The sequence below is a fragment of the Lucilia cuprina genome, chromosome 3, assembly GCF_022045245.1.
Source record: "Lucilia cuprina isolate Lc7/37 chromosome 3, ASM2204524v1, whole genome shotgun sequence".
Lineage (NCBI taxonomy): Eukaryota > Metazoa > Arthropoda > Insecta > Diptera > Calliphoridae > Lucilia > Lucilia cuprina.
Window position 1 is genome coordinate 1,378,581 of NC_060951.1, and position 16,382 is coordinate 1,394,962.

Consider the following 16,382-nt stretch of genomic DNA (forward strand, 5'->3'; position numbering starts at 1 on the left):
ATTAAACTGTATGAGTTTGTATTGTGATGATAGATTTTGATTATAGTAGTTTATGTTAAGAGTTGTTAAAATTGGAAAATGGTCACTATTGTGTAGGTTATCGATGATTTTCCAAGAGGTATGGGGTAGTAAAGAAGTGGAACATAATGTTATATCTATACAAGTAAAAGTACTGTGAGTTGATAGATGTGTGGGTGAGCCGTCGTTTAAAATTGAAATATTTGAGTTATTTGTAATGACCTCTTCAATTATTTTCCCAGCGGAATTGGTACTGCTTGAACCCCATAGGGTATTCCAAGCATTACTGTCCCCGGTCATTATAAATTCTTCATTACCTGCGATTAAATGTTCGAAATCTCTCCTAGTTACATTTGAGTTTGGAGGTAGATAAAAAGATGAAACTCGAATTTTTCTCTTTAAAGATAACGAAATAGTAACACACGAGATAGATGAATTATTTGTTATTGGGATGTGTGGCAAAGTTTTATGGATTAAAATTCCGCAACCTTGACGAGCTGAGTCATAGAAATTTTGAAAATAACCTTTATATTGTTTTGGGAGTATTGGGCAATCTGATTTTTTAATATGGGTTTCCTGAAGGCATATAATGTGAGGGTTATGATTCTTAATTAATAGTTCGAGATCAGTGTAATTATTTTTGTAACCATTGATGTTCCACTGTATTGTTTTTATATACATAGGACTTGAAAAATTAAATTAAATAATATTGACTTTATTTATATTTGCCATTGTTCAGACTTATTTTTTGTTTTTTTGTTGATCACTGATTTTATGATCATCTGTTTGCTTTGTTTGGGTAATTAATTGATTTTTGTTTACTTGTTTCTTTTCGATATTCTGTGGATTTGTAATAATAGAAGCTTGAGCTTCTTTTGAAGTTGAGGGTTTAATTAAGAGATTTTGTTTCGAAGTAAGAGTATGTTTTGCAGGAGTATTGCAAATTTCGGCTATCTTTTGTTTAGTTTGTTCGGAGAGTTGAGTAATATGTGAAATTGTTTTCTGTTGTTTTTCAATGTTCTGATTGCAGTTTTGAGTTTTTGTGATTTTTTCTTTGTGTTGATTTGAGACTAAAGTCGAGCTTGAGAAAGGTTTATTATTTTGTGCTACGTTGTTTGTAGTTATGGAATTTTTATTTATTAATACTTCTTTTTGTTCAGTTGTAAATTTTTCTGTGTTATTATTTGTTACTATATTCGAGTATGTTGTTGTTGTTGAATTTGAGTACCGTTTAATATACATTTTTTTAGCTTCTTTCATACTGCATTTGTTTTGAGTTTTTATTTTTAGTGTTTCTTTTATTTGATTATATTTTGGACAAATTTTTGATGAAGCCGCGTGTTCACCTTGGCAGTTTGCACATTGTGTCCGGGTACATTTATCTGGTGTGTGTAGAGGAAGATTGCATGTTTCGCAAGATGCTTCTTTTTCACATCTTTTTTGAGTGTGGCCCAGGAGTTGACATTTTTTGCATCTCATTGGGTTTGGGAAATATTCTCTAACATTTAAGTTATACCATGCAATAGATATTTTTGATGGTACTTTATATAAATCAAAAGATAATAATATTGAGCCAGTAGGAATTCTTTTGCCATCTACTTCTCTTGTGAATTTATATATTGCAGTTACACCTTGACCTTGTAAGTATTTCAAAATTTCTTCTTCACTTGTATTTATTAAATTTCGATCATAAATTGTACCTTTACATGTGTTTAAAGTGGGGTGTAGGGAAATTTCGACTTTGCATAATCCACCAAAATTTGTAGTCTCAATGAATTTATTTGCTATTTTTGAATTTTTGGTTAAAATAAGAATACTTCCATCTTGTAATAGATTTATGCTTTGATATTCGTTGCTTATGCCTTGAATAGCTTTGTCTATTGCAAATACACTAAATTTTGTGAGGGGAGTGTTTTCTTCTTTTGATTTGATTATTATGAATTTTGGGTCGTTGTTAAATAGGCTTCTCTGATTTAAAGCTGGATATGCTTCTTCTGGTGTTGTGTTTGGTTTTTTTCTTTTATTTTTGTGTTTGGGCGATTCATTAAGAATGCCAAACCTGTTCCCCACGAGGGGAACAGGTGAATCGTCGACGTCCATCGTATAAATTTAAAAAATTGATGGTTATTGGGCTTTAGATTTTTTAATAAAAGTAAATGAAAAAACGATCGTATGAGAAAATACCGGTTAACACAGTTGTTATCACGACAGATGTTAGACGGTGACTGTGGTGCTGTTTAGATTGATATTTTCTTAGTTTTGATGTAGACATTTTTAAAATAATTTTAGTATTTTGTGTAAATTTTTTATAATTTTAAGGAGCGACACTTCCGTTCATGACTAAAAAATGTGAAAAATGTTCGATGGAAAATTTTTGAAAGTGAAATAAATAAAAGTTAGAGTGTCTCGAATGAAATTAATAATTTTATAAGTTAGGGTAAGCAGTAATTGGTAATATTTTCGAATTCACAAATTTATTATTATTTTCTGAAATACCGAACCGATTTAAACAATTCGTATTTCGTTGGAATGCGGATAAAACGAGCTTTTATATGTATGAACATATTCAGTATTTCCTTGGGACTACTTCCCGTTGGTTTCATTCGTGAAACATTTAAATGTTCAATAATTCTATAAAATATGATTTAAAGAAGTATTCTTTTTAAAATCAGACAAAATTGTCCATATCACTTCGAAATATGAGTAAAATACCAAAACAACCCTTTAAAATATTACGTGTTTTTGCTCATTCTTGATTAGTTTATTAGAAACTGTTGCAGAAATTTCAAAAAATATTGTCAGATTTTTTTAATTTATCTAGATATTGTATCGGTTCAAAATTTTATATAGCTTCTTTTATATAAATGGCCCTATCTCTCATATAAGGTGCACATCAAACACACAAATAAACAATTAAAAATCACTTTAGCAATATAAATAAAAGAATATAAAAACAATCACAATAATGTATTTATAAAAGAAAATGGAAAATAAAATGTCAATAAATATGTTTGAAACAAAAAATATAATAAATTTATATTTACATTTATAAAATAAACTTTTTCTTTGTTACGATTTTAATAAATCTCTTTTTTAAGTTCTAACAGAAAACATAAAGTCCTTGCCGCGCCTCTTCCACGTCTTGTTTTGTACAATTCTCAAAAGATGACATCCGTTGAAATATTGACTAAATGGGAGAGATTTTGTCAAGGAATTTTTTAAGAATAGTCAATAATATGGACCAACTAATTAGAAAACTATATCAGCAAGTTCCCCGTTAATTATGATGGTGATATTAGAGATGACAACTTTAGAAGAATATTCTTTTTAAATATTATCTTTTTAGACCAGATAATAAAAGATTTTTTTTCTAATTTAAAAATTGTACGAATCTGTCAAGAACAACTTTAAAAATGATCAATTTATTAAAAATATTTCTCAACAAATGCCTCGCAAGTTCCGCGATAATTATGATAATATATGAGATGTTGACGTTTGAATATTTATTTCAGTTTGACATCAACACATCAAAAATGGAAAATTTTTCTCTTTAAGGAATTTTCGATTTTGTTAAAAATTCAACATTTAAATGAACTAAACTGTTAGCAATATGTCTTAATATATTCCTTTTATTCCATATTAACTTTAAATTTGTTCCAATAAAGAATTTCTAAAGAAATCTAAAGAAACTTTCGATTTTTCTCAAAGAAGTCTCATGCAGTTTCCGCGTTAATTAAGAGGACGGTATGAAAAATTTCACCACTATAAGAAAATCTCTTAAAAGCTCTTTAATTTGATACCAAAAACTTTTTAATCGGTGCTGTTTAGATTGATATTTTCTTAGTTTTGATGTAGACATTTTTAAAATAATTTTAGTATTTTGTGTAAATTTTTTATAATTTTAAGGAGCGACACATCCGTTCATGACTAAAAAATGTGAAAAATGTTCGACGGAGAATTTTTGAAAGTGAAATAAATAAAAGTTAGGGTGTCTCCATTGAAATTAATAATTAGTTAGGGTAAACAGTAATTGGTAATTTTTTTTGAATTAACAATTTTATTAATATTTTCTGAAATACCGAACCGATTTAAACAATTCGTATTTCGTTGGAATGCGCATAAAACGAGCTTTTATATGTATGAACATATTCAGTATTTCCTTGGGACTACTTCCCATTGGTTTCATTCGTGAAACATTTAAATGTTCAATAATTCTATAAAATATGCTTTAAAGAAGTATTCTTTTTAAAATCAGACAAACCTTTTTCATTTATCTAGATATTGTATCGGTTCAAAATTTTATATAGCTTCTTTTATATAAATGACCCTAGCTCTCATATAAGGTGCACATCAAACACACAAAAAAGCAATTAAAAATCACTTTAGCAATATAAATAAAAGAATATAAAAACAATCACAATAATGTTTTTATAAAAGAAAATGGAAAATAAAATGTCAATAAATATGTTTGAAACAAAAAATATAATAAATTTATATTTACATTTATAAAATAAACTTTTTCTTTGTTACGATTTTAATAAATCTCTTTTTTAAGTTCTAACAGAAAACATAAAGTCCTTGCCGCGCCTCTTTCACGTCTTGTTTTGTACAATTCTCAAAAGATGACAATCCGTTGAAATATTGACTAAATGGGAGAGATTTTGTCAAGGAATTTTTTAAGAATAGTCAATAATATGGACCAACTAATTAGAAAACTATATCAGCAAGTTCCACGTTATTTATGATGGCAATATTAGAGATGACAACTTTAGAAGAATTTTTCTTTAAAATATTTGCTTTTGACACCAAAAAATTAAAAAAGGAAAATTTTTTCTATTAATTAAAAAAAATTCCGCGAATCTGTTTAAAAACGACTTTAAGAATGAACCAATTTATTAAAACTATTTCGCTCAGCAAGTTCCGCTTTAATTATGATGACAATAAAAAAGATGTTGACATTGGAATTCTTCTTACATTTTGACATCAACAAATCAAAAATAGAAAATTTTTCTGTTCATTTAAGAAATTGTACTATTTTGTTAGAAAAACAACTTTCAAATGGACCACAGTGTTAGCAATATGTCTTAACATATTGCTTTTATTTCATATTACCATAAAATTTTGTTCCAATAAAGAATTTCTAAAGAAATCTAGAGAAACTTTCAATTTTTCTCAAAGAAGTCTCATGCAGTTTCTGCTCTAATTAAGAGGGCGGTATAAAAAATTTCACAACTATTAAAAAACCTATTAAAAACTCTTTCATTTGATACCAAAAACTTCTTAATCGGTGCTGTTTAGATAGACTTTTTCTTAATTTTTATGTTGGCATTTTTAGAAAAATTTTAGTATTTTGTATAAATTTTTCACAATTTTAAGGAGCGGCACATCCGTTCATGACTAAAAAATGTGAAAAATGTTCGATGGAAAATTTTTGAAAGTGAAATAAATAAAAGTTAGGGTGTCCAGACTGAAATTAATAATTATATAAGTTAGGGTAAACAGTAATTGGTCAATTTTCTTGGATTCACAAATTTATTAATATTTTCTGAAAAACCGAACCGATTTAAACAAATCGTATGTTGTTAGAATGCGGATAAAATGAGCTTTTATATGTATGAACATATTCAGTATTTCCTTAGGACTACTTCCCGTTGGTTTCATTCGTGAAACATTTAAATGTTCAATAATTCTATAAAATATGCTTTAAAGAAGTATTCTTTTTAAAATCAGACTAAATTGTCCATATCACAACGAAATATGAGTAAAATACCAAAACCGCCCTTTAAAATATTACGTGTTTTTGCTCATTCTTGATTAGTTTATTAGAAACTGTTGCAGAAATTTCAAATAATGTTGTCAAACTTTTTTCATTTATCTAGATATTGTATCGGTTCAAAATTTTATATAGCTTCTTTTATATAAATTACCCTATCTCTCATATAAGGTGCACATCAAACACACAAAAAAGCAATTAAAAATCACTTTAGCAATATAAATAAAAGAATATAAAAACAATCACAATAATGTATTTATAAAAGAAAATGGAAAATAAAATGTCAATAAATATGTTTGAAACAAAAAATATAATAAATTTATATTTACATTTATAAAATAAACTTTTTCTTTGTAGCGATTTTAATAAATCTCTTTTTTAAGTTCTAACAGAAAACGCGCCTCTTCCACGTCTTGTTTTGTACAATTCTCAAAAGATGACAATCCGTTGAAATATTGACTAAATGGGATAGATTTTGTCAAGGAATTTTTTAAGAATAATCAATAATATGGACCAACTAATTAGAAAACTATATTAGCCAATTCCTCGTTAATTATGATGGTAATATTAGAGATGACAATTTTAGAAGAAAATTCTTTTTAAATATTATCTTTTTAGACCAAATAAAAGATTTTTTTTCTAATTTAAAAATTGTACGAATCTGTCAAGAACAACTTTAAAAATGATCAATTTATTAAAAATATTTCTCAACAAATGCCTCGCAAGTTCCGCGATAATTATAATGACAATATATGAGATGTTGACGTTGGAAAATTTCTTTCAGTTTGACATCAACACATCAAAAATGGAAAATTTTTCTTTTTATTTAAGGAATTTTCGATTTTGTTAAAAATTCAACATTTAAATGAACTAAACTGTTAGCAATATGTCTTAATATATTCCTTTTATTCCATATTAACTTTAAAATTTGTTCCAATAAAGAATTTCTAAAGAAATCTAGAGAAACTTTCGATTTTTCTCAAAGAAGTCTCATGCAGTTTCCGCGTTAATTAAGAGGGCGGTATGAAAAATTTCACCACTATTAGAAAATCTCTGAAAAGCTCTTTAATTTGATACCAAAAACTTTTTAATCGGTGCTGTTTAGATTGATATTTTCTTAGTTTTGATGTAGACGTTTTTAAAATAATTTTAGTATTTTGTGTAAATTTTTTATAATTTTAAGGAGCGACACATCCGTTCATGACTAAAAAATGTGAAAAATGTTCGATGGAAAATTTTTGAAAGTGAAATAAATAAAAGTTAGGTTGTCTCCATTGAAATTAATAATTTTATAAGTTAGGGTAAACAGTAATTGGTAATTTTTTTCGAATTCACAAATTTATTAATATTTTCTGAAATACCGAACCGATTTGAACAATTCGTATTTCGTTGGAATGCGGATAATACGAGCTTTTATATGTATGAACATATTAAGTATTTCCTTGGGACTACTTCCCGTTGGTTTCATTCGTGAAACATTTAAATGTTCAATAATTCTATTAAATATCATTTAAAGAAGTATTCTTTTTAAAATCAGTCAAAATTGTCCATATCACTTCGAAATATGAGTAAAATACCAAAACAACCCTTTGAAATATTACGTGTTTTTGCTCATTCTTGATTAGTTTATTAGAAACTGTTACAGAAATTTCAAAAAATATTGTCAGACTTTTTTAATTTATCTAGATATTGTATCGTTTCAAAGTCGGTTCATAAAATGACCAGAGCTCTTCTAAAAGGTCTACATCAAATGCACAAAAAAGCAATTAAAAAACATATTAACGATATAAATAAAAGCACACAAAAACAATCACAATAATATATTAATAAATGATAATTGAAAACAAAATGTCCAAAAATGTATTTCAAACAAAAAATAAAATAAATTTGAAATTTTCCTTTGTAACGATTGAAATAAAGTTCTAAAAAAGGACACAAAACCCTTGTCGCGTCTCTGCCATGTCTTGATTTGTGCAATTCACAAAAGATGACAATACGTTAATATATTGACTTAATTAGAGAGAATTTGTTCAGTATTCATTCAAGAAATATCGATAATATGGAGCAAATAATTAGAAAACTATATCAGCAAATTGAACGTTAATTATGATGGCGATATTAGAGATGATAACTATAGAAGAATATTTCTTTCAAATATTTTCTTTTGACACCAGAAAATCAATTAAGGAAAAAATTTTCTATTGGTTTAAAAAATTGCGCGAATCTGTTTAAAAACGATTTTAAGAATGGACCAATTTGTTAAAAATAATTCGCTCGGCAAGTTCCGCGTTAATTATGATGACAATAAAAAAAGATGTTGACATTGGAATTTTTCTTACATTTTGACATCAACAAATCAAAAATAGAAAATTTTTCTGTTCATTTAAGAAATTGTACTATTTTGTTAGAAAAACAACTTTCAAATGGACCACAGTGTTAGCAATATGTCTTAACATATTGCTTTTATTTCATATTACCATAAAATTTTGTTCCAATAAAGAATTTCTAAAGAAATCTAGAGAAACTTTCAATTTTTCTCAAAGAAGTCTCATGCAGTTTCCGTCCTAATTACAAGGGCGGTATAAAAAATTTCACAACTATTAAAAAACCTATTAAAAACTCTTTCATTTGATACCAAAAACTTCTTAATCGGTGCTGTTTAGATAGACTTTTTCTTAATTTTTATGTTGGCATTTTTAGAAAAATTTTAGTATTTTGTATAAATTTTTCATAATTTTAAGGAGCGGCACATCCGTGCATGACTAAAAAATGTGAAAAATGTTCGATGGAAAATTTTTGAATGTGAAATAAATAAAAGTTAGGGTGTCTCGATTGAAATTAATAATTATATAAGTTAGGGCAAGCAGCAGTAATTGGTAAATTTTCTTGGATTCATAAATTTATTAATATTTTATGAAATACCGTATCGATTTCAACAAATCATGTGTCATTAAAAAGCATATCAAAAGGGCTTTTTATTTATATAAAAAGATTTAATATTTTGTTAGATAATAAATATTTGTTTGCAAATAATTATTTGTCAATTCTATCGTACTTTCAAAAATTGTAAACGTTTTATTTTTGATCGCTAAAAAAAATTTCTTAGAAATGTAGGTATCCATTAGGTATATCAACCTGGTTATATACTTATTAGTAGTTATTGGGAGATGTATAGAATCTTAAACGAGACGTGCTAGTATTAAATTATTAAAATTTTCTTTTAATTATTATACAATTTTAAGAGTTTAGCTTTAACATAATGTTAAGGCCTCATTGCTTGGCATTACAACAAACACATACAACTTTACTACATATTTAACACGTATCCAAGACAATTGGATCTTCGCTCAGGAGCGACCCGAGTTATTTTCGGATAAAGATTGTCAATCCAGCAACAGCTCAACCGAAAGTTTTCTTTCCTGAAAGAACTATTGGCAACAGTCGAACGTTTGCAACAACAACAACGTTAACATTTGTGCAGGTCAGTTTTTTTAACACAAATAGACAAACTTTTTGTTGTTTGTTTTTAAATACTTTTTCTACTTTTGTTTATATTTTTTCTTAAACTATTAACGCTTTATTACACTAGGAACGTTTTAACGTCATAAGTTCTCCTCCTGCCAATAATTTGGCGCCAAAATCTTAAAATTTTCACAATGAGACTTCGTCACTTACCTGATATTTAACCTCCTCAAAACCTTTAGCCACAGCAGCACGCCAATTCAGAACTAGTAAAGAATTCTCTTGAGAATCCCAACAATATAATAAATCATCCTTACATTCCAATAGATTTTGTGTTTGCAAACGTTCCATGGGCAGACCAGCACGTATTTTGGCAAACATGCTGGTTTTGTTGAGTTGCAAACAGTCAGTGGAGGCCATTTTGTTAATGAATATTAATAATGATACAAACACTTTAGTTCACTAAATAAATTCAAAGTTTTCTTGTTGTTTTATGTTTTTGTTAACAATAATAAACAATTTTAATTTTTTTTTATTTAAAACACACTATATTTTGTTTAATTTTTTTTACACTTTTCCTGTTTTTCTTTCTTCTTTACTATTTTGGCCGGCAACAATTATTACACAGTTGCAAAAAGTTGTAGCAGTGTAGCATATATTAACAAGCAACAGCTGTTGGTGTTTATATAAAACAATAAATTGACGTATAGAGGGCGCTATGCACAAGTCAAACTAAATTTAAAATTAACGTTTGCTGTTAACCAAAGAATGAAAAGCAAATTTATAAAAGTAATTTATATTAAAAAATTTAAGTTTTTACTAAATATTATATAATTTTATAGTGGAGATTATAAATATAGAATACTTTCTACTGATTTTTATATAATTTTTGTTATTTATATGCTTTAGAAGTGTTTTATTTTGTGTTTATTTATTTGTTTGTTGTTTTTGTTTCTTTCTTATATATTTTTTGTTTTAGGTTTTGTTGTAGTTGGTTTTCTTATTTTGTGAATTATATCTTACAACTTTCTTTTGAGTACAATTTGTGTGTTTTTGTGTGAAAATCTTCAAACAAAAACAACAACAAAAAAACTTCTTATTTAGTTATTTAACACAAATGCCGGAAGTTATTGAGTTCTTCGCACAATAATTTTTAAGTCTATAAGGATGTTAAGTGTACTACAAGTTTGTTCTTTTAGATAGAGAGAGAGAGTTAGAGTAGAGTTTTCCCAGAGTTTGGGTGTTGTAACTGCAGTTGATGGTTCGATGAATTTATTACTTACAAAACAACAAGTTAAAACATTAAATTACAATACTATATTTTAAGTGGCTAAAACAGGGGCTATTAGTTGGAAAAGTTTTACGTTTGAGAATTTTAAAAGCAGTCAATGGTGGTTGTGGGAAGAATGTAAATTCTATAAATTAGAGAAAATTTTATTAAACAAATTAGAAGTTACAAAATAAAAAATGAAGTTATACTTTACTTGGTCTATATATTGGATTAGACTATACACTAGACTTTAGAGTAGACTAGCCTGTAGATTAGACTATAGACTAGACTATGGACTAAACTATAGATTAGACTATAGACTAGACTATAGACTAGACTATAGACTAGACTATAGACTAGACTATAGACTAGACTATAGACTAGACAATAGACTAGACTATAGACTAGATTATAGACTAGAGTATAGATTAGACTATAGACTAGACTATAGACTAGACTATAGACTAGACTATAGATTAGACTATAGACTAGACTATAGACTAGACTATAGACTAGACTATAGACTAGACTATAGACTAGACTATAGACTAGACTATAGACTAGACTATAGACTAGACTGTAGACTAGACTATAGACTAGACTATAGACTAGACTATAGACTAGACTATAGACTAGACTATAGACTAGACTATAGACTAGACTATAGACTAGACTATAGACTAGACTAAAGACTAGACTATAGACTAGACTATAGACTAGACTATAGACTAGACTATAGACTAGACTATAGACTAGACTATAGACTAGACTATAGACTAGACTATAGACTAGACTATAGACTAGACTATAGACTAGACTATAGACTAGACTATAGACTAGACTATAGACTAGACTATAGACTAGACTATAGACTAGACTATAGACTAGACTATAGACTAGACTATAGACTAGACTATAGACTAGACTATAGACTAGACTATAGACTAGACTATAGACTAGACTATAGACTAGACTATAGACTAGACTATAGACTAGACTATAGACTAGACTATAGACTAGACTATAGACTAGACTATAGACTAGACTATAGACTAGACTATAGACTAGACTATAGACTAGACTATAGACTAGACTATAGACTAGACTATAGACTAGACTATAGACTAGACTATAGACTAGACTATAGACTAGACTATAGACTAGACTATAGACTAGACTATAGACTAGACTATAGACTAGACTATAGACTAGACTATAGACTAGACTATAGACTAGACTATAGACTAGACTATAGACTAGACTATAGACTAGACTATAGACTAGACTATGGACTAGACTATAGACTAGACTATGGACTAGACTATAGACTAGACTATAGACTAGACTATTGACTAGATTATAGACTAGAGTATAGACTAGACTATAGACTAGACTATAGACCAGACTATAGACTAGACTATAGACCAGAGTATAGACTAGACTGTAGACTAGACTATAGACTAGACTATAGACTAGACTATAGACTAGACTATAGACTAGACTATAGACTAGACTATAGACTAGACTATAGACTAGACTATAGACTAGACTATAGACTAGACTATAGACTAGACTATAGACTAGACTATAGTCTAGACTATAGTCTAGTCTACAGTCTAGTCTATACTCTGGTCTATAGTCTAGTCTATAGTCTGGTCTATAGTCTAGTCTATAGTCTAGTCTATACTCTAGTCTATAATCTAGTCAATAGTCTAGTCTATAGTCTAGTCTATAGTCTAGTCCATAGTCTAGTCTATAGTCTAGTCCATAGTCTAGTCTATAGTCTAGTCTATAGTCTAGTCTATAGTCTAGTCTATAGTCTAGTCTATAGTCTAGTCTATAGTCTAGTCTATAGTCTATAGACTAGACTATAGTCTAGACTATAGACTAGACTATAGTCTAGACTATAGTCTAGACTATAGACTAGACTATAGACTACACTACAGACTAGACCATAGACTGGACTATAAGCTAAACTATGTCAAGCCTACTATCAAGGGGCGACAAGTTCTATAAACTTCGACCTCTTTTTAATTTCTTTTAAATTTTAACTTGGCTTTTCATTTCGAAATTGTTTTATAACGTTTAATATTTATTATTATTTTTAACAATACTATTTAAAACTCCCTGTTAATGTCTCGTTTTATGTACTATATAGTTGTTTTACACTTTTGTATAAAAAAAAAAACTCAGACAACCAACTTACTTTACCAGATATTGCTGTCGTAAAGCGAAAAAAAAGAACTTAAACATTTTTTTATATGTAATAAATGATTTTACCCAGAAAATAAAAATAATAAAATAAATATGCACAATATATAAATAAATTAAGGAAAAAAAGAACGCATCCACTAGACAATCAACAGCATTTCTGCAAAAATTTTTCATTATAAAATCATTCAGTTATACCCAAAGTAATACCGTTAAAATCACAACAATTTTAACATTTACTGGTTAAAATTCTCTGTTGTTGAAATGTTTCCCAAACTCCCACACACTCAAACTCTCTCTCTCTCATTGCAATCAAACCTAAATAAAAAAACAAAAAGGAAGGAGCTGTAACAAAACATACAAACCAACAAAAAAAAAAAAAAAACGAAAACATTACGGGAAATAAAAGTGTCCGAATATCTGTATGGTGAATGAAATTGAGCCTGAATAAATATACAAATTGGCATAAAACAACAACAACACCAACAACTACATAACAACACTACTGGTCTCTATAGTCTAAAAGTCAAGTGGTCATTTTATTTTAATATATATTTATATTTTTTCATATAAAAACTCCTCTTATTGCTTTTTTATCCATAATTTCATATGAAAGGGTTCATTTAAAAATTGGTGGAAAAAACAAACAGAAAGACTTTTTCCATGATGATTATTATTGTTGTTGGCTTTTATGTTATAAAAACATTTATTACAAAAAAAAAAAAATAGGTTTATACGTTAATATATTAAAAACAACAACAACAAAGTGGGCATAAAAACTGTTTGGTAAATGTTGATTTTTATATAATAAATATAGTCTCAACTTAATTTTCGTAGAAAAAAACCAATAGGAAATTTTTTACAGCACACTGGTCATTTTAAAAACTATTGATGACTTAAAGCTGAAAATTCTTCACATTGTCACCTAACAGCTGACTTAAAGCTTAAAAATCATGACTTTGACATTGATCCACCTTTATCATTTTTTTTAACAATATTTCCTATTGGCTTCTTTTATGTATTTTACATTTACATGTAATATTTATATAAAAATGATTTTCTGGTTCATTTAAGTGGATTATTGTTGTTGCTGCAATCGCTCAGGTTTTATTTTTCAAGAGTTTAAAGAAAAGTGGCAAGTATTTATTAAAAATATATTGTTTAAATCTTAATAAATTTGGTTAAAAACACAAAAATACTACATAACCTATAGACTAACCTATAGACTAGACTAAAGATTAGACTATAGGCTAGACTATAGACTAGACTATAGACTAGACTATAGACTAGACTATAGACTAGACTATAGACTAGACTATAGACTAGACTATAGACTAGACTATAGACTAGACTATAGACTAGACTATAGACTTGACTATAGACTAGACTATAGACTAGACTATAGACTAGACTATAGACTAGACTATAGACTAGACTATAGACTAGACTATAGACTAGACTATAGACTAGACTATAGACTAGACTATAGACTAGACTATAGACTAGACTATAGACTAGACTATAGACTAGACTGTAGACTAGACTATAGACTAGACTATAGACTAGACTATAGACTAGACTATAGACTAGACTATAGACTAGACTATAGACTAGACTATAGACTAGACTATAGACTAGACTATAGACTAGACTATAGACTAGACTATAGACTAGACTATAGACTAGACTATAGACTAGACTATAGACTAGACTATAGACTAGACTATAGACTAGACTATAGACTAGACTATAGACTAGACTATAGACTAGACTATAGACTAGACTATAGACTAGACTATAGATAGACTATAGACTAGACTATAGACTAGACTATAGACTAGACTATAGACTAGACTATAGACTAGACTATAGACTAGAATATGACTAGACTATAGACTAGACTATAGACTAGACTATAGACTAGACTATAGACTAGACTATAGACTAGACTATAGACTAGACTATAGACTAGACTATAGACTAGACTATAGACTAGACTATAGACTAGACTATAGACTAGACTATAGACTAGACTATAGACTAGACTATAGACTAGACTATAGACTAGACTATAGACTAGACTATAGACTAGACTATAGACTAGACTATAGACTAGACTATAGACTAGACTACAGACTAGACTATAGACTGAAATACAGACTGGACTATAGACTGAAATACAGACTGGACTTGATTATAGATTAGACTATATCTACGGTCTAGTAGACTTAACTATATACTAGACGAAACAAGTCTACAGACTACAATATAGACTTCTAGATCCTTGATTGAAACATAAATTCTCTATCTAATCCAATTAATTAGTAGTTAATAAGTTAGTTTATTTTTTTAATTTTGACAACTACGTAAAAGGTTGTGTTTACATATTATAAACATTAACAAGTGCTAATTGGAAAATATATTATTTTTTTTAGTTTAATACTATTAAAATGTTTAATAAATTAGCAAGAACATAGAAATTGCATGTTAATTAGTTAATTAGTTTTTTTTTGCTAATAATAAAATTTTTCTGTATATAAGTAAATTCTAAAATAAATAAAATTTAATTTAAAATAAAATTATTTTAAAAATATGTCATTTAATAACGTGTTGAAAATAGTAGTTTTTACTTTATTGGTTGGCGTGGCTGTAAGAGGCAATGACGATAGTCCTTACACAGTGGAAATCGATAATTTTGAAATTAGCAAGGAATATGATCAGAAATTTGTTAATTGGGATACTTTGGGTTTAAAGCAAAAAGGACGCAATAAGTTTGTAGTAAGTGGTTCGTTTACTGTGAATTTAAATCTAGCAAATGAGCAAAAGGTAAGTAATTTTACTTAAAAAATTTGTGAAAAAGTTATCTTAAACAAATTAATATTTTTTAAGGTTAATCTACAAGTTTTTCCTTATGACAAAGAGAAACAAGCTAAAGGACCTTTAGTTTTCAATATTGAAAGGGAAATTTGCAAATTTGTGGCCGAAGATGAGGATATATATCCAGGCATTAAGGAAAAGTCCAATTTACCTGAACCTGGCTCTTGTCCTCTATCTAAGGGAGAATATACTATTGATGATTATGAAATGAATGCTGATTTCTTGCCAGCTGATACTCCTAAAGGTGATTATCTGTTGGTGTTTTTGTTAAAGGATGGTATGTCTCCAGTGGCTGGTTTTACGGCTATTATAACGATTTCGGAATAAATTGTGGAAAGTAAAAAATATTGAGAATTTGATAAAGGTGGTTATGAAATATATATCATTGGGGTTATAATAGAGATTTTGCTTTAAATTTTTAACTTTTTGGGGAAACCGATCTTTTTGTAGACTAGACTTTACTATAGACTATAGACTATATGGACTGTAGATTCTGCTATAGACTATACTATAGACTGGATTATATACTTAACAATAGACTTTATTATAGACTAGACTATAGACTAGATTATAGACTAGGCTATAGACTACACTAAAGACTGGACTATAGAATAGACTATAGACAGGACTATAGACTAGACCATAGACTACACTATAGACTACACTATAGACTAGACTATTGACTAGACTATAGACTAGAATATAGACTAGACTATAGACTAGACTATAGACTAGACTATAGACTAGACTATAGACTAGACTATAGACTAG

General features: G+C 28.1%; 2 protein-coding genes across 3 annotated transcripts in view; one reads left to right on the forward strand and one right to left on the reverse strand.

Annotated features, from left to right (window-relative positions):
- The window catches only part of LOC111682821 (nuclear pore complex protein Nup88), a 226,818-nt gene that overhangs the window by 62,314 nt on the left and 148,122 nt on the right, over positions 1 to 16,382 (reverse strand). The window contains exon 1 of one of the 2 annotated variants that reach the window (XM_023444810.2): positions 9,467 to 9,848. The exons of the other annotated variant lie outside the window; for it this stretch is intronic. Coding sequence (XP_023300578.2) covers positions 9,467 to 9,673 — 207 coding nt within the window. The 5' untranslated portion in view covers positions 9,674 to 9,848. Of the gene's footprint in view, positions 1 to 9,466; positions 9,849 to 16,382 lie in introns of those variants that run through there. 2 annotated transcript variants of the gene reach the window in all.
- On the forward strand, positions 15,327 to 16,004 carry LOC111682824. Its single transcript, XM_023444813.2, has 2 exons — positions 15,327 to 15,560; positions 15,624 to 16,004. Exons 1-2 carry the CDS (start codon positions 15,327 to 15,329, stop codon positions 15,936 to 15,938), a joined length of 549 nt encoding a protein of 182 aa, XP_023300581.2. The 3' UTR covers positions 15,939 to 16,004.